Raw genomic sequence first — 25565 nt, 5'->3', positions numbered from 1 at the left:
TATTTAGTAGATGCACCTTTGGCTGCAATCACAGCTCTGAGTCTGCGTGGATAAGTCTCAATCAGGCTTGCATGAAAAGCCCTATCCAGGTTCCAACCACAGATTTTCTACTGGTTTGAGGTCTGGTCTGGCCACTCCAGAACATTCAACTTGTTGTCTTTAAACTATTTCCATGTAGCTTTCTGTGTATGCTTAGGCTCATTGTCTTGCTGGAACATAAATCTTCTCCCAAGTCATGCTTTTCCTGTGGATTATATAAGATTTTCCTTCAGGATTTTCTTGTATTTTGTCGCATTAATTTTACCCTCTACCTTTACAAGCCTTCGAAGGACAGCTGACAAGAAGCATCCCTACAGCATGATGCTGCCACCACCGTGCTTCACATTTGGTGTGGTGTGTTTGTAGTGATGTGTAGTTCTTAATATTCATCAAACATAGGGTCTTGTCTGATGGCCAAAAAGCATAATTTTGGTCTCATTAAAGCAAAGAACCATAGCGTCTCCCACATGCCGTATTTTCAATTCAATTCAATTCAGCTTTTTTTGTATAGCACATTTCATACAGGCGTAAACTCAATGCGCTTTACAGAAGATTAAAAACAAACAGAAAAAACAATCAGCAATTCAAGCAACCCCCCCCCACACACACACACACACACCCCCACACCCCCACACACACACACACACACATATATGTACAGTGCAAGTCATGTGTACACAGGCAAAATGCCAATATGTTGTACTTTATCTAACAGTCAAAGGCATAAGAGAAAAGCAGTGTTTAAGGACCACTCTTAAAAGAACTTAAAGTGCCTACTGACCTCAGGTCAATTGGCAGCTTATTCCACCGAACAGCTTATGGTGAACTCTAGCTGAGATTTAATTTGAGTTTTCTTCAACAGTGGCTTTCTCTTTGCCATTCCCCCATAAAGCTTTGACTGGTGAAGAACCCAACTACTTTAGTTTAGTTTATTTAGTTTATTTGTGTCAGGGACAATGTACAAAATTACATTAGTTTTAAAAGAGAAAAGATGCTTTGTACCAGATTTAGCTTGCTAGCTAATTTCAGAGTCTCTACAATCTCAGCTGTGAGGCTTGTAACTCCTTCAGAGTAGTCATCAGTTCGAGGATGGCCTGATCGAGGCAGATTTACATGTGCTTTATTTCTTCCATTTCGTTATGATGGATTTAACCGAATTCCAGGGGATTTTCAGTGACTTGGGTATTTTAGTATCCATCTCCTGACTTGCACTTTTCAAGAACTGTTTGTCCGAGTTGCTTGGAGTGTTCTTTTGTCTTCATGGTGTAATGGTAGCTAGGAATACAGATTAACCAGTGACTGGACCAAATGTTGATTCTTACACTGACATCTACCTCACAGCAGTAGATTCAAAGAACAAAGACGGAGTCAATCTCCTTCTTAATCAACTTTTTTTTTTTTACTGTTTTGATTCATAAAGCGATACCAGAGTTCATTTTTCTGCTTGATCATCTCACAGGAGCTTTAAAGCTTACATTCTAAGATTTAAGAGTGTGCTGTAAAGAAAAAACACATGGAGCCATCACTTTTTACTGCCCGCATCAGAAAGGTGAGACCTTGGTATAACACTTCAAACGCTGGCGATGAGGGTTAAAGAGACCTTTGCAACCTACCCTTACCATCTGCTAGCATGCAACATGCCAAATGCCACAAGCATCTCTTTATTCACAAGTGAATATATTTCAGTTCCTTTGTGTAGCCCAAATCAGACACAAAAGTTTTAAGAATGCACAATAATAACAGTGTCATAGCCTAATATCTACTTATGTATATTAGAATCTCTCACATAAAGCCGCTATTGTTGCTTTTTTCTCCTTAGAAACATGAGAATTTCCTGTATGTATGAAATAGGACTGTCCGAGTGCCTCTAAGCATAAAACCACAAACAGAAGCTGCATGTTAGACCCTTAAAGTGGACTGACTTACTGGACTCTTGACCTCACTGTCAACAGTTGTCAGACCCCGTCTGTTTGCACTGTCGTTTGGCAAAGGCGAGTCAATTATTGAGAAAGTGCATGAACAGCAGGGTCAATGTGTTCCTCCAGAGGTTAAATCAAGTGTTTAACCCTCCACATTACAGATTGATGGCTGCCTCACGTCAGCCAATGAAACATACAGTCTGGAATTTTTGTAAACATCAGTTTTAAAGGGGGCTGCTGTGCCAGGTGGCTGCAGCACAGAGCTGTTTATTTCTGTGAACTGCAGCCCTGTGAGCAGCCGCGGCACTTTCATGTTTCCCCATACGGCATGCCCTATGCAATCGGCCCGCCTGTTATGAGCATGAAGTAAACAAAACATTAGGTCATCATAAATCACGGGCCAATGACATGTCTGGAGCTGAGATTAGACTACATGAGTAGAGCAGTAGAGCAGCCGCTCGTCCAGCAGCCTGCAGCTCCTTCTCTGCTCCTCGGTCCCAATGTGTAAGATCATTATTAAAATTGCAGCTCAATTAAGATAAGGCTAAATTACTTTCTCTGTCTCGCTCTTTGATGTTCGGGGGATTTTTCTTCTTTGTCCTGCTGGAAAACAGGCGCTTTAAAAGGAGCAGGGGGGAGACAATCGCTTTGAGCATGCTTTGATGTTTGAGTTGTAGTGTTGCATGAAGTTCAGGGACTGTGCATGACTTTTTTCAATCAAAAGTGAAAGCTACATCTCATTTGCTTCTTCATAAAGACAATTGAACCTTCTGGCAGAATGAGCCAGAGTTGTGAGTAAGCACTTACGTGTGTGTTCGTGTGTGTTGCTTACACTTTGTCTGAACTCTTCTTTTAGGTTGCCACAGGCTCAGAGCGATGAAACGTGACTTCTTTCTTTCTTGGATCCGCCCATCTCCACGCAGAGTCGGTGAGATTTAACTTGTTTTTGCGGTGTATGTGGAGCATTGTGCAAAGATAAAGGTTAAATCCAATTGGATAAAAAGTGAGTTAAAGGACACCCTAGACTATGAAAACTACACTCAATCTACCAAGAAAATCTTCTTGAAACATTACTAATCTTCCTTCACCCGCTCAGCCACGTTGCCCATTGTTGCTCCTTGTTCTCATTGTCTTAAAGTTCACGTATTTGCCTGACTTCTCACTGTAAACACAATGGAGAGAACATCAGAGGGCCGTGGACTGGGGGATGTTTATATGAGCCGAGAGCCTGGAGATGGAACAGAGATATGAGTGCTGATCTGTGAAAGGAACCACCGCTGTATCGCTGCTGCTCGCCATCACACACAAACACCATCTGGCTGCCTCTCAGCAGACGGAGAAGACCTCACACCTGCACTCCACACAGCAACACATGAAGAGCCACGGATATCATGTGAATACAACTTCACCAGAGTTTTGTTTAAACTTTTAAAACACAGTGAAATGTGCAAAAATATGTTATTATTCATAGTCTAGCTTTGCTGTGCTAGTCTCAGGCTTATGACTGTACGTGTGCATCATTAAAATGTTTTTCAAAAGTCTCAGAATATTTTAAGATAGCTCAAACTTTAGGCTACCAGACTCATGACTTGAACAAGCTATTATAATGATTCATTTCTATCATGCTTGACCTAAATTACTGTTGTGAAAATGTCCAATGATTCACTTCATTTTTAAAGATACAATCCTGTGTCAGTCTAACAATCTATGGTAAAATAAGCTTTAGAAAACTGCAGAGCTTAAATAATTTTCAACCCAAAGTTGGCACAAGAGAAGAACAGAGAACTGTCTACACTGCAGAAATAGACTGGCATGTACCAAAACATTGCCGATGTATTTATGCAATAATATGGTGTTAAGGAGTTTGACTGCCTTTTATTATAAAGACAAGAAAATTACCCAATATCGTGCATTTAAGGGCTTCTGTTTTTATTGATGTGGTACGGTTGCAAGTAGGGATGGGCTATGACTTTCAAATATTTTAACAGACAATAGGTCACTAAAATAAAGATGTCATGACTTTTTTTCTCATCTTCAAAATATTTTCCCATTATTTTATATTGTTATCATGGTTGTAGTTCAGTATCACTGCCAGTTAGTGGCATTAGTGTGACTAAATGCTGTTTGCTAACCACCATCAAATAATAAAAGAAGAAGAAAGCAGCAGTGAGGTGACACAACTATAGTGGTAATCAAATGTCTTTGTATGCTGAGTCAGGTTTTTTCTTTTTTTTTTTTTTAAATGTTACACATATTAAAAAGAAAGAAAATCAGTTTCATGTTGTAGTGGTCATGTTTGCACACTGAAACTTTTTTTTCATCATTTTTTTCAGCACAGATTTGACTTTGACTTTTTGCGCCTTTTAGCACCAATAAAAGTCATTTAGATGGGTGAATGAGTTATCAGAGCCGTGTCTGGTGCTTCCTTCTCTCATTCGGACCCCTCCCCCTGGATATCAATCATAGTATAGTAACAGATGAGACATCAGTTTGTCTGTGTAACAGAGACTGAATCAAAAAGGTGCTCTCCATCTCTCCAACTTGGTCCAGCGCTATGCATCCCTAGTAAATCTAATTGAAATATCCATCTTTTGTAACAGGCATCAATATCATTTCACCTAACCTAGTATTGTGTTGATGTTTACAATTCTGGTATCATTATCAAAACCTTACTTGACCTTAATCCAAAGCATTATTTAAACTCAAGGACAAACAGCTTGATAACTGCAAAAGCATAATATGAAAACACAATGGAAAATGAAACGAGCACTGGAGCTGTGTCAAATGCACGGTGGGGCTGCATTTGCAATGTCGGCACACAGTGCTCATCAACTACCAAATCTTCAGAATAGTTGTTTACGCTTAGGTTCCTATTCATGAGTTGAAAATCGACTAATTGAATTCATGATTTACCAAAATAGACACAACACTAGCAGCTACTGTTAAACTGCTACTGTACAGGCCTGCCCACAGAAACTGCACCCCCCTCATGGGCCCAATTAAAGGACCCTATTCAGATATCATTTATTTATATTAATGCATGAATCAGTAACATTAGTACAGCCCCCTATCTAACATTCAACTAGGCTAGGTTTAGATCAGCAGAAAAAATATTTTTAAGAAGTTATTTTTAGGTTTGTGGTTTTCTTCTACATTAGCCACCGTGATAAAATATAATAGCAGTGGCCAGACACTGAGTCATAACAAATATGCACACTTTAATTCTTTTTCATTTATAGCACTGCATATCATTCTAACAACAAGAACCAGTATTACTGCAGTCTTAATGCAAAATTTGATGCAAAACCAGCAATGTTTTAACCTCATCTGAGGGATGAGAGCTGCTCCAGAAATCAATGTAAATACATGAGCACAAAGTCTCTAAAAAAAATCAGAGCTTCATAATTGAAACTTAACAAACAAGTATTTATGCCCCCCACCCCCCACCCCTTTTGTCTTTACAGATCAGTTTCTACCATCTCTTCTCCTCACTTTTTGCTGATTTCCCTTCCTCGACCCTCTACTCCTCTGTGTTTTTCTCCTCTTTCCAAAGCAGCCGAGCATGAAAACAGAGAAAGGACAACTAAGAGAAAATTAGTTAACTGGCTGAAGAGTAAACAATGGCTGGTAGAAAAAGACCACTGGGAGGAATGGTTTTCCTGTCAGAGGTCAAAGGCTAGATAGTCCATTGACACCAGCTCAGATAGCTGACACCTGATCCAGTTTGGATCGCCACACAGAGCTATGTTAGCCTTTCTACATGCATGACTGACTGGATGCATGGAGTTTTAATATATATTATAAAAATGTCTGACCACATTTAGTAGACTTTGTTTTGGTTCCCTGTTGTATATTTTATGACTTGAGCAGCCTCATACAGCATGTTCACGCTGTTTCAGGTCAAAGGAAATGGGTTCACTCAAATTTAACGCTGCAAATAAGATCAGTGTAATTATCATACGCTCTCCAGACTGCTTAGAAATAAAACTTTTAATGACTGAAACCAGCATCTCGTCACAAACTGTGAACATTTCTAATAGCTGTGGCATATAAGTCAGTGTTTTTCTTTTAACAAGGTTGTTTTCCTTAACTGTGTTTCACCTCACACCCCATTCTGCAGAGGAATTCTCCATTACACACAAGTGTAACTTTTATGATCAGTGTGTTTTGGTAGTGGGGTTTATAGAAGTCTCTGCTACCTGTTATTCTGATTGCAAGGGTGAACACAATGTTTTTGAACTATTGAGGATGAATGAGTGCAAATCTGCCACTTAAAGACTTCAATTGAGTTTGGATCAAAGCTGTAAGAGTCTTTAAAGTTTGAGAAACTTTTGCTGTAATTAGTATATAAAACTGTTTTATGCGGATCTTTGATTGTTTCTGAGTGAAGTCTTATTTTTTCTACCCTATTGAGGAGACAGCCAAATGTGTGCAGCACTTCAGTCCAAGACAGATTTCTCCTAAGTGTATCTTATTGTGTCAGGTTGTCTTGCATCCTGTTTTATTGTATCCAATTTTACCCTGGCCTATCTAGGGCTGTAAGCATGAATGCATTAATCACAATTAATTAAGGTCCATAGTTAGTGTAATATAGTTAAAGATAGCATTAATTACTCTTAATCTAAAATGGTAAAAAAAAAAAAAAGGCTAAATGACACAAAAACTGTCTTAAATAAAACTATTTGTCTTTCAAAACACAACAAAAAGGTACAATTAATCATTAAGTACCAAAATTATGAGAGTAATCCCAGTTTTATTTGAATATTTAAACTACTGCTGTCAATTTATGTAAAAAAAAAAATCAAGTTAATCACATCACTATGCTGTGATTAATCATGATTTATGACAGCACTTCTTCAGTGTTAGTCATTTTTAGATTTTTAAACATTGTTTATTTTCATTATTTTGACTTTATGTAAAGCAATTTGAAAGTGCTTTTTTTAATGTTTATTATTATTTTGATTATTATTATTTTCTCTAAATTAACATTCAAAATACTACCATTTACTTGTATTTTGTTCGAGATAAATTAGTACAAGTTTGAAACTTATTTGTGGTTTGTAAATCAGAGTGTCTTAATTCACTGAGCAATAATATTTAGAAACTGCAAACGAGCCCAGAAGACAAACACATCAGGTACTAAATAACTTCTGCTGTAAGGTGAATGATCAGGTGTGCTGTTACCCCGAGGTAGCTGACGTTGCTGACTGATGTCCAGTGGTCTCTCGTCAGTTGCCTTTTTAGCTGTCATACAGTTCACGGATTCTTGTGACAGTCGCTCTCCTAAGTGTTCTGTGGTACGGGTCATCCGAGGTGACCCGGATGATGTCTTAAAGCCCCTTGTTGTCGACAATGTCAATGGTCTTCAGTCTCTGGTGACCCATTAGCCATCCCAATAGTTAGCTTAGATGTTGTCTTTTTGGGGACAAATCCAGGTCTGCTGGACTGCGCCGATGTAGCTTGACGTTTTGGCTTGATCCCTTGTCGTTGTAAGCGTCTTTGCTAGCATTAGCAACATTAGCCATCATTGCTTGATCCTGTGTTGTTGTTAGCATCTTTGCAAACTTTAGCAAAGATGCACTTTGCCCGGAGGTGGTACTTCAGACTCATTTTGCTTCGGTGTAAAGACAGTTCATCGTCGCAGTATGTACACACAACTTGTTGTTTCATCCAGACTTCCGTTAGGCAGCTTTTTAAATCGTAATTTGCCTTGAAGCAGACCTGGGTCTGTCACCTCACTCATCACTGCTGGCTGCGTTTGATCTGCCTTTAACCTTTTCACCCAAGGGATGTAATCATCCGCCCAGGAGGACTACGGGAGGAAGTTGTGGTCAAACTTAGTCATATGATTAAATTGGGTTATTATTTTTTTAAGGTGTTAATCTTTCCGAATTAATCACGAGCATTAATGCTTTAATATTAATAGGCCTAATTTAAATCATTTGACAGCCCTAATCGTATAGTATCGTATCGTATCCTATTCGATTTCATACTATCCTGCCCTGTCTTATCCCATTCTAGTTTGCCTTATCCTATCCCATCCTTTCCTATCCTATCCCGTCTCTTTCAAATACTTCCTTGTATTATCCTGTTGTATTGTTTTATACCCTATCATTTTGGTTTCTATCCTGTTGTATCCTACCCTGTCCTATCCCATCCATCCCATCGTATCCTATCCCTCTCTATACTGTCTTTTCATATCCAATCCTATCCTATCCTATCCTGTCCTACCCTGTCCTACCCTGTCTCTTCCTGTCCTATCCCTATCCTATCCTGTCTCTTCCTATCCTATCCTGTCCTGTCTGTTCCTTTCTTATCCCTATCCTATCCTATCCTATCCTATCTTATCCTATCCTATCCTATCGCACTGTATTGTTTTATACAGTTACACACATTTATTGCTACTGTTAAAAAAAGTTATTGATCCTATCCTGTCCTCTCTTTATCTTTGTCCAGTCATGTCCAGTCCTATCCTATCCTCTCCTCTCCTATCCTATCCTGTCTTTTCCTGCCCTATAACACTGTATTGTTTTATAAAATTACATACAGTAAAGCTACTGTCCACTTAGTTAATCTTGAGTCTTCTGTGTGCATGGTGTTGCGACTGAATTGGCAACCATAGCAATCTGAATCAGTCCTGCTGTCACTAGCCAACAAGAACAGTGATGACTAACACTGCTGAAAATATAAAGACATAATAAGAGCTTGATCTCTGTATTTATAGATCACAACAACAAATGTCATCTATCATTACAGACAAATATGAAGAAGATACTCTGCATGTATCAAGGTAAAAGAACCATACATGATGTATATTTCTATATAAGTCCAAGCCTTCATTAAATTCACACTGACTATTCACGTAAATAATATGCCTGCTGTTGTTATTTATCCTCCATGCTCCTTGATAGTGTAAGTGCAGCTCATTTACCTCTATGTCTTGACACTCCTACTCCCTGAAGAAGATTCTGTGTGGTCAAAAGCAAACATTTTCCTCCTGCTCATGTTTTAATTGTATATTCATATATGCCCTAATGGATTAAAGACAATTTAACTAAATCCCCGTCCCTGAGTGAGTAAATGTGCTTGAAAATAGTCTGCTGACGTTCCTTACTTCAACTATTTTTATTATCAGTGTATTTCTGATTAAGAATCCACTTTATTTATGCATGCACTCTGGTGCTATATTACTTTCAATGTACAGGCACAAGAAAAGCCAAAAAAGTACAAAAACACAAAGCTACTGTTTACAGACCCATACATGTTAAAATCTATGAAAGCAGAATGGAGATTAAAAGGAGGCTGTAATAAACTTGGTTATGTATCGGCTCATTCAGTTTTCAAAAGGTGGAAGTTTTGCATTCACAGTGAGAGAACATGGATTTAATTAACAGAATTTTTTTTTTAATAGCGTATAAAAAGGTTTATAGACATTGACTGTTTTTATCCTTGGGCCCCTGCACATTTTAAAGACACTAAACAATAAGACGTGAAGTATTAGTTTCTAAATGCTATCAATTCAGGTACCACTCAACAAATCTGTGAACAAAATCTTCACCTGCTAAACAGAGAGAATATAGGATGACTTTGTTCATCAGTGATCACTATTAAAAAAGCACAGTGATGTTTTTTTCTGAAAAATGTATTCTGGTTTATCTCAGACTCAATATCCCAGAGAGCACAGGGTTTCAGTCCTGTCTTTGTTGCTAGTTTTGCAATGACACTATACCTGCAATCTGAACTTCAAAATAAAAGCCTACACTGAAGAAGGAAGACCCTGTGAGAAACTTGAGTATCTTAAGAGTTTAAAGAAGATTTTCTTGGGGTTTTTATCATCATTAACACACATCAAAAATGTCACTGCCTTTACCTCTACTCACACAAACACATATGCACATTAAAACATCTTCCCCTTTATTACAAACAAAGTTAGTTTTCATCCAGACTAATAAATCACCGTCTCTCCTCCTCAGGCTGATGTCACTCTCTCTCTCTCCGCTCTTGTTGAGGGACTGAAGGACCCAGAAGGGAGATGGGTTACTTCCAGGACTGTCTCCTCCTCTTTTGGTGCACATGACACCCATGGACGCCCACCTCCCGGGTCTTAAAACTCTGGGGAGTACGTCTGGAGAAATATGTGATCGAGTATGCAGATATGTGTTTGAATTAGGACATGTATATCATTTATTCAAAATAGCGCGTGTTATGTTAATTCCATTATTTTAACAATATTCAAAACCACTGTACTCAGCATTTTTATTCATTTCTATCTTTTAATCTTTGCATTAAACTGGAGATTACATAACAGCAAAAAATTTTACAAAGTCTACATCCAGCTGATAGCCCAAGAATTGATACACAAGATTTGTTTTCACCTCTATAGATAGGATAATTTTGAAGAATTTAGTTTAGGGATGCACAAAATTGGATTTCTTTTTAAAATGCAGTTCAGACCTTAAACTTCAGTCCTTAAAACACACAATCTAAAGTTTAAGGATGAACAAAATACCAAATAATAGTTCTTAAAACACACTTTAAAGTTGAGGGAATGATGATGAATGAAGAAAAAGACATCAACTGACATAGGTCTGTCGGTCCAGCCTTAAACTTCACTAACTGATTTGCTCATATGGCCAATATTTACAGCTGGTACAGGCAGAGTTTTGTAACCACAATAAGTAAACATCAGCAGAAATGTTCTTATCTGCCATAGCAGATACAGACCAACATTTATAGGTGACACGTCTGTTGTAAATATTGGCAGAAATTTTCATACCTGCTGATATCGCTAGTGAACTTTTTAAGCTATCTGCCAACACCAATATCATTCTGATAACATCATATAATAATATATCAAACTGTGCAAACCTCATTCAGTTGTTAAGTTCTGAAGCATAATTTCAGTCTGCAATAAAAGAACAAACAAAACAATGTTTATATTGCAAATTTAGTACAATAGAGATGTACTACATCAGTGGTTCTCAACTGGTGGGTCGGGACCCAGAAGTGGGTCGCAAGGCTGTATTCAGTGGGTCACAAACTGATGCCTGGGAAAAAAATAAGGCAAACTATCTGGGATGCAAAGATGCCCTACAGGAAGAAATGTTCATTTTACTCTATTTTGCTGGACAAGGGGTAAAGTCTGGATGTTTTCTTGAGATCCGGTTACCGTGGACGGAAATATCTTGGAGAAAGTTCCTATGATAATATCTTTATTTCTTGAAATTTATTTGAAAAAACAACCAAAATTTAAATTCAAAAAGGCAAAACAGAGTGAAATAAAATGTTTGCATTTGTTCAGTCGTGATTTGTTTTCTATAAGGGCCAACCTGCAACGTATTTCATTAAATTAATTTTGGTGGTTGAGAAATGTCCAATTTTTGGGTTCTAGTTTCATATTACAGCGGTGGTTGTGGGTCCAGTTGAGAATCACAGCACTATATTTTGGTCATTGTTTTTTCTGCCAATATTTACAGTTGAGATATCACATATAAATATTGGTTATAACTGTTTAAATGTGTTTGGAGTTTCAGGCAGGACAAACAGACCCACATCAGTTAGTCTTTTTTTATTTATCCTCATTCCTTACAGTTTAAAGTGTCTTTAAATGACTGAAGATTAAAGTCTGAACTACATTAATATATTAAATCAGTATCAGTATGGATTTGTAAATATCTTCATATTGAATATCATCAAAAATCTAACATCATGATCCCTAAAAAGCTCTTCGAAACATTTACATTTCAGAAAATTAAAGGCTATTTCTAACAAAGAATTTAGTAAAACAAAAAAAATAAGGGACTATTTAAATTGTTAAGACAAAAAATAAATTGCAATACTTATTTTTTTAAGCAGCAGCAGCAGCAGATATTGATCCGACCCTACAACCTCAGAATTAAAAAGATGACTGAATTTAATTTTTGGTTTTATTGTGTTTAATTTTAAAGGAAAATAATTTCTTCAGTCTTATTTCCAAATAAAAATAAGGCCGTCAAATTGTATTAAAACTATATCATGGACCCAGTATCTCCATAATCGTGACCTTTGTTTACCATTACGCATTTCTGACATTTGTAATGCTCAAACCGTCTAATATGATTGTGTTTTCTTCTCTTCAAAATAAAAGACTCTGTCTTCTAAGTGAAACACTAGTGTGTGCATGTGTGTGTGTGTGTGTGTGTGTGTCTGCTCGTGATGTTTTCATAGCCCAGTGGCCGCCTCGCTCGCGCCATAAAATGAGATGAGAGCCTCGAAAGACACAGACAACTGCTACTGTGGCTCAGATAGCAGCAGATGGACAGCTTTGAAGTCTTCTTCTCATGTCACCAGTTACACAGTTCAGGTTTATTCTGCTAGCTGCTGCTACCAGGACACAGGAAAAACACACACATGTTAAACTGTTATTATTATTATTATCATTATCATTATTATTATAGATTAATAACGCTGAGTTTCCTGTGCCTCATCTGTGATTGATCTACTATTCACTGCGTTAGTTTCCTTATATTCCTGCCTCGCAGTAACTTCATATATTTGAGCTAATAAACTTGTAGTTAAGTGGGATAATAAATAAATAGAAATAAAAAATGTCCTTTAATTTTATCCCTCACACCTGCTGGAGAATGAAGCTTTATTCCTGAAGGTTATTCAGATTAAAAACACGCTCCTAAAGTCGTCGGCTAAAAGAGAAAATCAAACATGTAGCTATTCATAAAATTACGGCACAGGTGACCATAAATGACTGTATGTCACGCGGGATAATTGGGACATTCAGGCGCGTAAAAACGTGCTATAATTAGAAGCCGCAGGCGCGCGCAGCAGAAAGAAGCAGCTTTTGTGCAACTTGAAGGAAACTCTGTTCCTTTTTGAGGTAACTCGCCAAGGCTGCAGGGTTATTCGCAGGTCGCTCTGAATCCACAGAGCTCCATTATCCAGCTTCAGCGGATCTGCACGAGCTCAATACGGTTCTCTTAAAGGATGGTTTTAAACTCTTTTAAATCCAGATGTTTTATTTACACCTCATCGGACAAAACGGGGCGAATCATTTATTTTGTAAAAATTACTGTTTGTCTTTAAAATGAGACACGCAGGATTAAAAGGCTGCACGCGGCGCTGAGATCCCCTTATGGGAGGCAAGTGTTGGACCTCCAACCTTTCGCTCGTTTGGCCGCAGAGCAGACAGCATTTGCGTCGATGGACTTCTAATTAGAAACAGATGGCGCGCGGAGCTCGGCTCTTGAACGCTCACAGAGAGAGCTGAAACATTTTCCATCCCGACTGAGCTGAGCTGGACACTGCAGACACACACAGGTGCACACAGTCTGCACGAGGCTACAACAAGCAGGAGACATCTCCTGGGAAGCTCTGGCACGACTGCACTGCGCTTTTACGCATAGCTGGCACACTTTACAACCAGTATGGATGTAAGAATTATCAGGTTCTAGACTTCAAAAAATGCTAATATGACAAAGTGCTTGCTGTATAGGTGTGCCTGAGGCAGTAAAGGCTCAAAATGTTGAACAAAGTTTCAGTTCTAACGAAAAGTCTTTCTAGCACACACAACTATTGAAAAATCAACCCATAAACCCACTGAATTTTATTGAAAAATATGCATCTTGCACGTGAAGATAGAAACCATTTGAGGCCACAGCAGTTTTATAGTGACATAACAGTTTTAAAGAGCACAGCTAAACATTTAAATGTTTTTTTATTTTGAAATATACACGGTCTTCTTGAATATACTTTCCCTCCTCTGCTGTATGGCTTTAATGTTCTAATGTTTATCCTTCTGTCTTTCACAAATAGTTTCTGTCCTGATATTGATAAACATTGGGGAAAATGTCACAATAAAGGATCAATAATATTATTTTCAGGCCTGATCAGAGAAGAAGGTCAAACTGAGAATGCTAAGTGATCAGATGTTTACTTTGCGCGTGCATCATCGCCGTTTGGTAAAGATAGATATCACTGGTGTGCTTTATTTTTGGATTTAAAATAAAGAAATGATTTTCTTTTAAGCTGTATCCGTGTCATCTTAAATAATGAGTGTGTGGTGTATTTGTGTATGCACTTTCTTTAACTTTGACCTAAACAAATGCAAACATCTCACCGGCGCTGAACTGCGTAAAATCAACACCAAAAATGATCATATTATTTGGATTGGACTATTCTGTGTTTTTCGGGAAACAACAGGCTCTGTGCTCCTTACAAACACACTTTAAGAAATATTTTACACACAAGCTATCAAAATGCATGAACAGTTTCAGTTTTGTAATATTCTACTTTAAATGCTGGCTCTACAGCCGCTCTTGTCTCTGCTATTTCACCCGTGGCAAGCTGTGTGCTTTCAGGAATGTGGCGGAACCTTTCACACAGGCTGAATCAAGGATCCCCAAAAAATCTCCGTGCATGCAGAGGCGCCCCAAACAGACACGAGGCCCCTGTTTAATAATGCATCCGATCAGGGCTGTTGTTGATTTAGTGTTGAAGATATCTCCTGAATATCTAGAACTACAGAATTTCCTTCAGTTTTACTCCTCCTTTGAGGGGAAATGAAATAGAAATTTAATTTGTATCTATTCTCATGTTAGACCCCTCAGGCAGGATGACGGCCCCTGTAGGGCCCCACATAGGAAGCTATGGGCTCATTGTTAATTACAGTATCAGCTCATTTTCTGCGCCGTTATCCTCTTTTCAGTTCTATTTTTACTGTTTAGAGTACATCAAATCAAACACTATGAGCAAGGCTCGTCTTTGTTGTCTCTGTCTCTGTGAGCGCGCGCATGTGTGCGCGTGCTATGTCCTGTTACATTGTTGAGGGTGCTCTGGCGGCCGACATCCTCCTCATTGACCTCCTTCTCCCTCTCTGCCTTTTCCGTCTCATGAAAAACGATTCCACGTCTCTGATTGAATTTTATTCCTTCCTGACCTGCTCGTTTCTGTGAGGGCGCCATCAATCTTTGGGCTAACACGACGTTTGTTTATTAGGCCCCAAACTTGGGAAAGTATCTAATGACTTTTAGGAGCAATCGGTGCAATCGCTGAGTTTTGGAGGAGCAGCAGCTCACTGTGGCTAAGATGAACAATTGGAATATTTTTCGGTTTTGTTTTATGGCTGTTTGTTCCATATTCACGATTACACAACATGTACACACACGGCCTGCAGCTTGTCACCATTCAGCTCTGTTTGGATGAGCTGGACTCTCAGGATTTCTGCTGTCCTTCTTGAGCTACCAGAAATAATATGATGTCAATCCAGATATGAAAAAAAAAATCACAATTTAAAGTTTACAATTTCAACTTTGAGGATCAACTTTGTGCGTAATTCTGCCGTGGGTTCTAACTTCAGTCTGGTGTAGTCAGTGGGGCATGATGGCTCCCACTCTTCCCCTGTGGGAGAAAAAACGTAACTGCTCTAATTTACAAGAAAACATAACAGTTAACTTTGCAGCAAATGTGAATAAAATAGAGTGTGGTCATTTTTTAAAGACAATGCAAATGTATAAATGGTTTCTTAATCTAAACTCTGTTGCCGAACATGCTTTAACTGCCTGATTGGGTTTTAAAAGAACTCTCTGTCCAAATGAATTGTACAATTATTATTATTATTATTATTATTATTATTATTATTATTACTACTACTACTATTATAACCGTTGTCTTTTTACGCATTGCAGCCATGCGTAATTTTACGCACGCTTCCAAACTATTACTATTTTAAAATGATGTTTAATTAAATTGTTTTTAGAGCAAATGTTTTTGGGGGTTGTGTGAATAAATGTGAAAATTTCTTAAAATAAAAAATTTATGTACATTTGAAAAAATATAAAGCATTATTTTGATTGTCAGAACCTTAGATTTGCTTTTTTTCTAAATTCAAAGATTTTTTAAAATTGATTCATATAAAAAGAAAAAAGAATCTGTTTTAGAATTACTTATTGGTTTCTATTTAATGTGACAAAAGCAAAAAGCTTTTCTTTAACCATATAACTGAGGGGAAACATACCATTCTCCCTTTTAAGGAAACCCCGCAGACTAAGACTACAACAGATCATCAATTTGACATTTGGAACATGTGAATCTGATTTAACCTCCACTCACTGTTGAAAATAAATATCCACACACTCCAAACAACCGCTATGAGTTACGTAGAATAAAAACGTGACACTCCTAGTTGTCTCTGTCTACGTCAGCGTCATGTCAGACTGGTGAGAATTCAAACATCAGAAGTAAAGTGACAACAACACTATCTTTGGCATGTGTGGTATGATATTAAGTAAGCAGTGGTATGCGCCAGTAAACACACAACGCGATCCAAAACAAAGTAGTGCTGCTGTGTGCAGAGTGGCTGCAGGTCTGCAGGCCTCAGGTCAACGTCAGTTCCTATAAATCCTCTCACATTACTGATATGACAATAAAAGCACGCGCAGAAAATGCATATTAGCACGAAGAATTACTGCATTGTTTACTTTCTAACTGGGTGGTTTGTGTTTGGATGCGCACGCAGCTTGGAAGCAGAAAGGCTTTTTTTTTATTTATTGCATGCAGATAAAAACTGTTTCCACAGATGAAACTGGGAGGGCGATGAGCACAATTTGGCATTATTGTGAGTAAATATATATTTTTCTATTTGATTTTAAGAGTAGAAACATGTCAGTGCAGCAGATTAGTCCAAATAGCATTAACTTTTACGCACGTTGTGCGTAAAACGCACACCATCAAATTCCTAATTGTCAGAGGGTCATATCACAATCAAAATAAAAAAATATTACTTCTCAGTTACTTACACAATATCACTATTCTTAATTCAAGTCTACAAGAAACGAGGCGTAACTTTAAACTCACATAAAATGACAATTTATTAAACAAACAAACAAATCCTTCAAAATACTTTTCAACAGAGGAAGAATCTTTGAAATAGTACGGCGATATACACGTTCCTTTTTTACTTTTATAATGGAACAGAATTTCTGGACACTTAAGGAAATTCAATTTTTTAAAAACACTTTTTGGTGTTTGGTCCATAATATCCGGCTACATTTTTTAGAAATAAATTACTATATGCAATTTACACGTCCATGAAAACTGACATATCCTTAACATATAGAATAAAGGCACAAAAGCAAAAAGAGACTTACGTGTTATTTGCAGTAACACTGTTGTTTAGAAAAAAACGAGATCAAGTCTTTTCTGTTTGTTTTCTGTCTCATTTAAAGTCCATGTGGGGGAAATGTTGGCTTTACTGAAAGAGTTCAAACACCGTGAGGAAAATACTGAGCTTGTTTTTGTTGTTGTTTTGGTCAGAACTTGCTGCAGTCGTATACGAAAGCTCCCGAAGTGCGATAGATGGATTGGCTCGGTGGGAATGACATCTGACAGCTGTTATTCCCATTCACCGGTGAGTTATTCAAGCCGATTCTCTGGGACTCGAACATCTCTCGGACTGAGTGGAAGTTCTGCTGCTGCGCTGAGGGGTACGTCGCGCCCAGATGGCCCAGGTCTCCGGCCTGGTTGAGGTACCATGAAGTCAGCCTTCCTTGGTGCGCATGGTGGCCCTCCTGCGCGGAGTTTAGGTTCGCGTGGCTCAGGGAGGACGAGGTTGTGGTGACGGAGTAATCTGGCAACGTTTCGTCCACGGTGGTGCTCGGCGCCAGGTGGCTCGACCTGTCCCCGGCGTACAAGCTCATGGCTTGCATGTTACAATGATAGGTGGCGTTGGAGGTAGTGGAGATAGAGTTTTGGGTACAAGGGGAACTATACACTGATGTCTGGCTTGGAGAATAGTTTAAGGACAAAGATGGGGTTATACCTGTCCTGGTGGAGGCGCTGAGGCCGGAGGGGAGCTCCGTGGCCCCTTGTGGAGACCCCCTGAGGGAGGTCATGATGTTATCCACGCTGAAGCCCTGCGTGGAGGCCTGGCCATGGTGCTGGTGGTGCTCGGAGCTGTCCAAACCGATGGATCTGTTGGAGGGGATGCTGTGAGGGCTCCCGCTGGACATGCTGCTGCTGCTGTCCGGGCTTTCGATTTTGGGCACGGTGCTCAGAGAGGGCGAGTCGGCCTGCGGAGGCGTGACTGTCCCGTTCTCAGTCTTTATATCCTGGATCCTCACCGGCTTGGAGCCCTGCACCGACTGCTCCTGCTCCCGGCCTCCCTGCTGCCTCGACACCGCTGTGACGTCCTTCTGCAGCCGCTCCTCTTTCTCCTTCAGCGCGTCCTTCTTCTTGAACCGCCGCCTCCTCCGCAGAAAGCTCCCGTTTTCAAACATGTTGTAAGAGTCCGGGTCGAGGGTCCAGTAGCTGCCTTTACCGGGCTTTTTATCATCACGAGGCACCTTGACGAAGCACTCATTGAGGGACAGATTGTGCCTGATGCTGTTCTGCCAGCCCTGCTTGTTGTCTCGGTAGAATGGAAACCTCTCCATGATAAACTGGTAAATCCCATTCAGGGTCACCTTCTTGTCAGGCGAGTTTTGGATAGCCATGGTGATGAGCGCGATGTAGCTGTAGGGGGGTTTCACCATATCCTTCGGCTGAGGTTGAGGGGTGTACGGCCCGTACGCGCGCGCCATGCTTGCAGGATATTGGTCATGCGCCGCGTGAGAGTACATGTTCATAGGTGCTGGCATCCCGGTGTATCCGCCACCGGCTGCGGCCCTGTAGTAGCTCGGGTCGCTGCTGATGTACGGCACGACGCCCAGAGAGTTCGGGCTGGAGACGGAGTAGCGGGCCTGCATGTCTTCAGAAAGAAAAGCTCCAAACTTTACGCACACGGAGAGCTCCACTTCTCCCTCCTCTGACGCACAAGTCACAGCTCCTCCAAAAAGAGAAAGAGGAAAAGTCTCAACAACAGAGCAGCGTGCTGGAGCTCAGCTGCGTTCAGGCCGTCCCCATGTCTGTGTGTCAATGAAACGCACATTGAAAAAGTTCTGAACTTTGGATATCCGTCACCACACACTTTTGCGCAGTTAAATTCTTTCCTCCTTTTTTGCTGCGGGCGGAGCTCCTCCCCAAAAGTGCGCGAGCTATCCAATGAGGAGTGAGGCCATGAAGAGTGAGCAGAGAGCTGATGGCCACACTCAGAGATTTTTTTAACTAGAGAGAGGAGGTGTCGGTAACTCCCAGCCCACTCCAGCCAAGACTTCAGACGTGACAGAGTAACTCACACATGTGCGCAATCAGAGCGTGGAGGGCAAATTCCCGCACATTTTGGTACAAAAAGACATCCTCTGTCAGTCCTGTTGAAGTCTTAATCAAACAGAAATACGTGAAAAATAAATGGAAACATTTCTAAATGATCACAATGATATGGATATTAAAGATTTTAAAAATCAGCTTATCTTTAAAAATAAATTTACGCATAGGAATACGCTGAATTCACAAGGCTGTCACTCCTATTTATGCTCCGTTTTCTACGTTTATTTCTTGCCTAAATTAAGAACCAAATGGCGCACTTTTCGTGCACATTTACATTCTGCGAACGCGCATTTTTACTAGTTAAAGCCTCAACAGCAGCAGCAGATCACTGCGAGATCAAAGCCTCACATCATTTGCAATGGGCGGTAAAGTGAGATCTCATTACAGCAGGAATTAAAGGACAGTTTGGGCTAAGAGGTGTGAGAGTTTATTCACAGTAAAAAAGGATTTAAGGACTGGGGACCAAATGGGGTGGCTGTGACACCTTTAATGAAGCGCTGCTAACTAAATGTTTTAGGGCCTTTATGATTTATTGCCACATTGACAGAATGTGCAGGATATTTTTGAAACCATCTTTAAAGGTAAAAAATATAGTCCCTGCAATGTTTAACGGTGTGCATAATTAATGTAAGGCTGATGTGGATTAAAGCAGACTTCGACTAAAAAGGGCTTCAATAACCTGCAGGCCTCTGTATGGCCCTGCTGTCAAAGGCGACTGTGCATGAAATCGTAAATGGTCACTGTGAGGCAAAGTTACAGTCCCAATATCGCAGTAATCCTCCGCAGGTCGTCTCAATTAAACGTCCGTGCAGTGGCCTGCTGCTCGACCGGTTTCTCCTTACATGGACCAGGGCATGAACTTTTTACAGCGCCTCGGGCTGTTGACTCTACTCAGTGATGGACTTTTGACTTAATACAGCGGCCTGCCTGCCCACCCAGACCTCCTCATATCTTCATTATTGAGGGGATCCACGAGTGGACCTCAGCGACACTCCTGAATGGATGGGAAGATAATCAGCGACACGACGAGAGGAACAATCAGGCCACTGACTTTAAATAACCAATTACAAAGCAGTGTTATTGTTGAAGCAGACCAGTTTTACTTTTGTAGTGACGTTGTTCAGATTTTTTTTTCTGTCAGCAGATTTGTCTGTTTTATTTTAAGTGTAATTTTAACGCAAAAGTTAGATTTTCCTTGAATCACGGTAAAAAAAAAAAAAAATGACTGACTACAAATGTTTCAATTGGTAACAAATAAATGTATTTAACTCTAGGTGGCAGGCTGAATGTCAGCTTGAGCTGTAACCTGTTAAGAGTTGAAAATTATAATTTATTATAAAAATATATATTATTACTTGCTTTGTACTAATGGAAGCCACTTTTAAATAGCCTAGGTTTTTTCAGTATAAAGGCCTAGATAGCTATATGAATATGTATGTAGGCTGTATAGATAGATAGATAGATAGATAGATAGATAGATAGATAGATATTTATAGGTATCATTTTGGCTCCCTCTAGTGTTTAACAACATAAATTCTCAAGCCATTCTAAATACATCAACTAGGGGTTTTGAGATTAAACGCATTAATCGATCAACTTAGATCCACAACAAATATAATACATTTTAAAGATCGTTGTTTATCACGTGATTCATTGTGCCTTTTAGTAGACACTGCCGTCTTCCGTCAGACATAGAATAAGACCCACCTGTGTTATGCAGGTGAAAAGAGTACAGGAATTGTTCTACAGTAAAAGTCCTACTGTGGTAGGACCAGGGCTGCCTACAGAACTGTCTGGTCCCATGAAAACCCCCAGAGAAGGGCGCTCTCCAGCTCTGATTCATTCATGATGCTAATGCATGTGTGTTGGATCAGTAGCATTGGTGCTAGCTTGCTGGCTAACAGTTATCTCATTTGGAGCTGAAAACGATGTCAAACTGTTTTGGGGTTCTGGTGTTGGGATTATTTATTGATGCTACTTTTGAACCCTATTTCATCTTGTTTTACACCTATATACCACTTCTGTTTGGTGCTTTGATCCCATTTTGCTGTAATTTATCCATTTTTTTCCACTTAATCTTTTCAGGCCCATTTTCACCCTTTCAGTCACCGTTTTTAGCACTATTAACACATCTTTGCTGCCTTTGGTCCATGTTTGCCACTTTAGCCCATTTTGCCACTTCTGTTTGGCACTTTTTGCTGCTTTTGTTGATTTTTGCCACTTCTTCCCACTATTAACCACTTTTTGACATTTTTTCCTGTTTTGCCTCTGTTTGGCAACTTCATGCCCTTTTTTGCTTTTTATAGTCTATTTTTGCAATTTTTTAACCAGTTTTTCCTGTTTAACTCTTTTTTTTGTACCACTTTTTTGCCACTTTAACTCATTTTTGCTACTTTTTGCCAATTTTTAACTTATTTGCTCTTTATTTCCTATTTTGCCACTATTATCCCCCTTTTTTTTTTTTTACAACGTTAAACCCATTTTCGTCACCATTTTCCCACTATTAACCAAGTTTTGACACTTTTCCCATTTTTGCATCTGTTTGGTCAGTTAACGCCCTTTGTTTCTGGGTTGGTTTTTTTGCCAATTTTAACAGATTTTTTTGCTGCTTTCTTTGCCAATTTAGCCCTTTACTTGCTGATTTTTTGCCCATTTTTGCCCTTTTTCCTTGTTTTGCCACTATTATCCCATTTTTTCTGCATTTAGTTCTTTCTTGCCATTTCCTTTTTGCCACCTTTTTCCTTTCTTCACAATCATTTAATTCTTTTCCAATAAGTTGTTTCAGTTCTTTTCTACTTTATTTTCTGACATCCTGACATTTGTGCACATCGTGGCTTGGCTCTGAAGTGTGACATTACTTTCGTAATCGTTCATATCAATGTGCCCATCCACATTGTTAACATCACCAGTAAAAAGTTATTCTGCTTTAATAAAGCAGGGTTACATTTTGAAAAAGGCTAAAATATACAGTGCTTAACAAATTTATTAGACCACCCTAACCCTAACCAAAGTAAGGTTTATGCCACAGCTGCCCTAAACTAACAGCATTGGTAATTACCTAAATCCTTTTTTATGTTTCTGCAATGGTTAATACACCAATATGTAGAAGCTCTTTAACCCAAATGATATTTTTAATGCTAAAATATAATTATTATTGTTATCCATGCACTTTCAAATTTACTGATTTACAGAAAAACTAAAAAAATAGTAAAGCACATTAATATTTCTTGATTAATATGTCAAATTATAGTTATTTACTTGCATTCCTGAACAGAAGAATTAGTTTTAGTGGTTGAATGTTATGCTTGATTAATTTCTGACTTCTCAGAGAAGCCCAGTGAGCCGGCTCAGATTTGGGTGAATTCAGTTTGAAATTCCTTATTCCTGTTCAAAATGGTAAAATGTGGAGAGCTCACTGAAAATGAAAGAGTCTGCATTAAAGCACTTCATGATGCTGGATGGTCTCTGAGACAAATATGACAGGTGGTCTAATAAATTTGTGAAACACTGTACATCAGCATATATGAATAAAATTAATGTTTTGTTACTTTGCTAAGAGTGGTTTTTATTCAGTAAAAAAAACAAAACAAATATGGATATCACAGCTTAACTTTACAATGGACAATAATTTCTCTGACCTCCATGGGCCCCAGAAAGCTCTCCCGTTTATCCTCCCCTATGGGCAGCCTTGAGTAAAGCTACAAGTTTGTAAATCTACTCAAGTTAAAGCTTAAAAATAATCAAACTTTACTCAAAGTGCTTAGTAATCAGTAGTTTTTGATACCTGAGGGAGTTGAAACTTTTTTTTTCCTTTATACAAAAAAGTAAGACAGTATGATTCTCTCTTCTGACCATATTGTTTAATTAAATGTATATATTTTAATGCATTGCAGTGCAACTGTAAATTTTGGATGTAATGTGGAAACTTTGGCTCAGTTCCATTTCTGACTTTTACTTCCACCCCTCATTCTCTAACGCCACCTTGCCCTGCTGGAGTTTATTCGGATAGTGGCGAAATCTTTCTCTATAAAATGGGACCACCCTTCAGGTTCCTGGAAAGTCACTGATGACATTTACAAAAACAGATGCAACAAGGTTAGTTTGAAGAGCCATGTCACCCTGGTACTTTCCCCTACCTCTCCACTCCTACAGGAATCAGGACACCCAACCCAAGATGTGGAAATGCAAAACATAGGAATAGAGATACATGGAAGGAGCACGGAGTGCTTTAGAATGAAGCCTTTCTTTCTTTTGAGCTAGGACCTCCTCTTTTGGTCATTTAGTCTTTTTTTCTCAGTATTGATGCTTCTTAAAATGTCATTAAGTACAATAAAAATATACTTAAGTGAGTAAGTCAAATGACTGATTTCAAAAACTACAACAAAAAGTAAAAGTACGCCAAAAAATAGCCTATTACAGTAATTTGAGTGAATGTATTTAGTTACTTTCTAACCCTGCTACTATGTAATGTCTCCCTTCAGTCTAAAATACTCACTTATGCCCTTTCAATCCATAACAAGTTCATTTTTTCTTTGTTCAGTTTGTGTAAAAATCAGTGATATACCTAAAAAAGCAGGTCTGTATCCAAACAGGAAGTCAATTACCCCTTGTTTAAGATGGTAGAAAAATATGGATGCAAAAACAGCTTTAAATTCAAAATAGTGGAATTTTAGGATGCATTAAAAAAATTATGATTAATCAAAATTAACTACAGGAATTCTGAGACTAATCTTTTGACAATCCTAATATTTCTATGTATTTTACAACACAAACATTTTAACCTACATGTCTTCCAGCATCTTTCAATTTATGGTAACTGCAGAAAAGTCCAGTATGTCTGTAAATAAGGCCCTCTGTTATCTCTTCTTTTTTGAGTGCTTTTCTGGTGCTGACCTGTATCTTTTCTTAATGGCAAATTAAATCTATGTAAAGATATTGTAGTCTACTAGCAAGCAAAGAGGGAGTGGAGCATTTAAAAGACACTGATGCCACCTACTGGTCAAATGCAGTACGACAGTCTGAAGCTTCCAGTCCCTCACATACAGTCAGACAGCAGAGCTCAGCAAAATTTCCTGTGGGAAAAAAGTAAAAGGGTTTTATATTTACAAAATAAACCAGTCAACCACATTTCTTTTCTTTCACTGACATTGTAAACAAACTTTAGATTTCCCGGTTAGTTGAGTACTGCGGCTGGCAAAGTAAATATTTTTAAAATCCCCAGACTTGATCCTGGAAATGCAATGTCAAAATCAGGTTGAATTGTGGACAGTGAAAAGATTAAGACCCAGTGGTAACAGTCAGACAGTCAGTCACAAAATAAAACCATGGCTTTAATGTTTTAAATTAACTATTTCAAACTTGATTAGAACATAAACAGGCTATGCAGATATAGGCTGTCTTTTTCCATCTTCTCATTGTGTTGCACTTTGATTTGCAATCATTATAAGGCTAATAGACAGTATTTAGATGTCATCTAAAAGAAAAAACACTGCTTTCTTCTCTCCGTATTCTCCATATTTGATTCAAAGAAACTGATGTCACTTTTGGAAGAAGCACTGCTGTGAAGTACAACTAACACCCTCTTCTGCAAACGTTAAGGTAAAAAAGTGTGCATCCACACTTTGAATCCACTGGTAAAAGTTTTCATCAAGCTGGGAGTGTGTCTTATTATATCTGTTTGATGAAAACTATTCATCAAACAGAATGCAGTGTGTGCAGGAGGGATTTACCTCTAAATACCTTGAAATTAAAAATGGTATTCCTCAGGGCTCAGTCTCAGTGCTACTGTTATTTACATTTAATATCGACAGCATCGGTCAGTATGTTCCCAATGCAAATGTTCATTTGTACACGGATGACACTGTCATTTATAGCTCCTCTCCACAGCATCAGACTTCCCGTCTCTCACAAGCCTTTGACATTGTACAGGACACTGTGTGTGAGTTGATCCAACTCATGATGTTTTTCAAACTCAAAGAAAAAGTGGCTGAACCCGCCTTCTCTTACTCCGTCTCAGGGTGATGGGATTGAATCATCTTATGAATATCTTGGGTTCCTGATTGATGATTCTCTGACTTTTAAGCTTCATGTTGATCAACTTGTAAAGAAGTTAGAGCTGCATCTGGGTTTTTATTTCAGAAATAAACTTTTTTTTACCTTAAGATGCAAAGTAATGACTTTTTGCTGCAACCTTTATGCCTCTAATCGATTATGGTGATGCCCCAGTTATACATGCATCTTCTTAATGCCTTAAATCTTTGGTAACTGTATACAACTGGGCACTATGCTTTCTTCATACTGTGTGATTTCATTCATGTGAAAAGTGCTGCAAGCTACAGTCTTCAATCTGTGACTCAGCTACAAGATGTTTTTCTTATATCTGTCCCCAGAGTCTGTCTTGCAATGGGCAAAATG

At 38.8% G+C, this 25565-nt stretch overlaps 1 protein-coding gene across 1 annotated transcript; it reads right to left on the bottom strand.

Moving 5' to 3' along the window:
- Nucleotides 1–16730: 16730 nt before the first annotated feature.
- foxc1a (forkhead box C1a) lies at nucleotides 16731–18895 on the bottom strand. Its single transcript, XM_041804378.1, has one exon. The coding sequence runs from the start codon at nucleotides 18689–18691 to the stop codon at nucleotides 17258–17260; it is 1434 nt and encodes a 477-aa protein (XP_041660312.1). The 5' UTR covers nucleotides 18692–18895; the 3' UTR covers nucleotides 16731–17257.
- Nucleotides 18896–25565: the final 6670 nt, after the last annotated feature.

Source organism: Cheilinus undulatus, linkage group 13, assembly GCF_018320785.1.
Source record: "Cheilinus undulatus linkage group 13, ASM1832078v1, whole genome shotgun sequence".
NCBI lineage: Eukaryota > Metazoa > Chordata > Actinopteri > Labriformes > Labridae > Cheilinus > Cheilinus undulatus.
The sequence above is the reverse complement of the archived record's forward strand: the minus strand, read 5'-3'. Positions and strand labels throughout refer to the sequence as shown.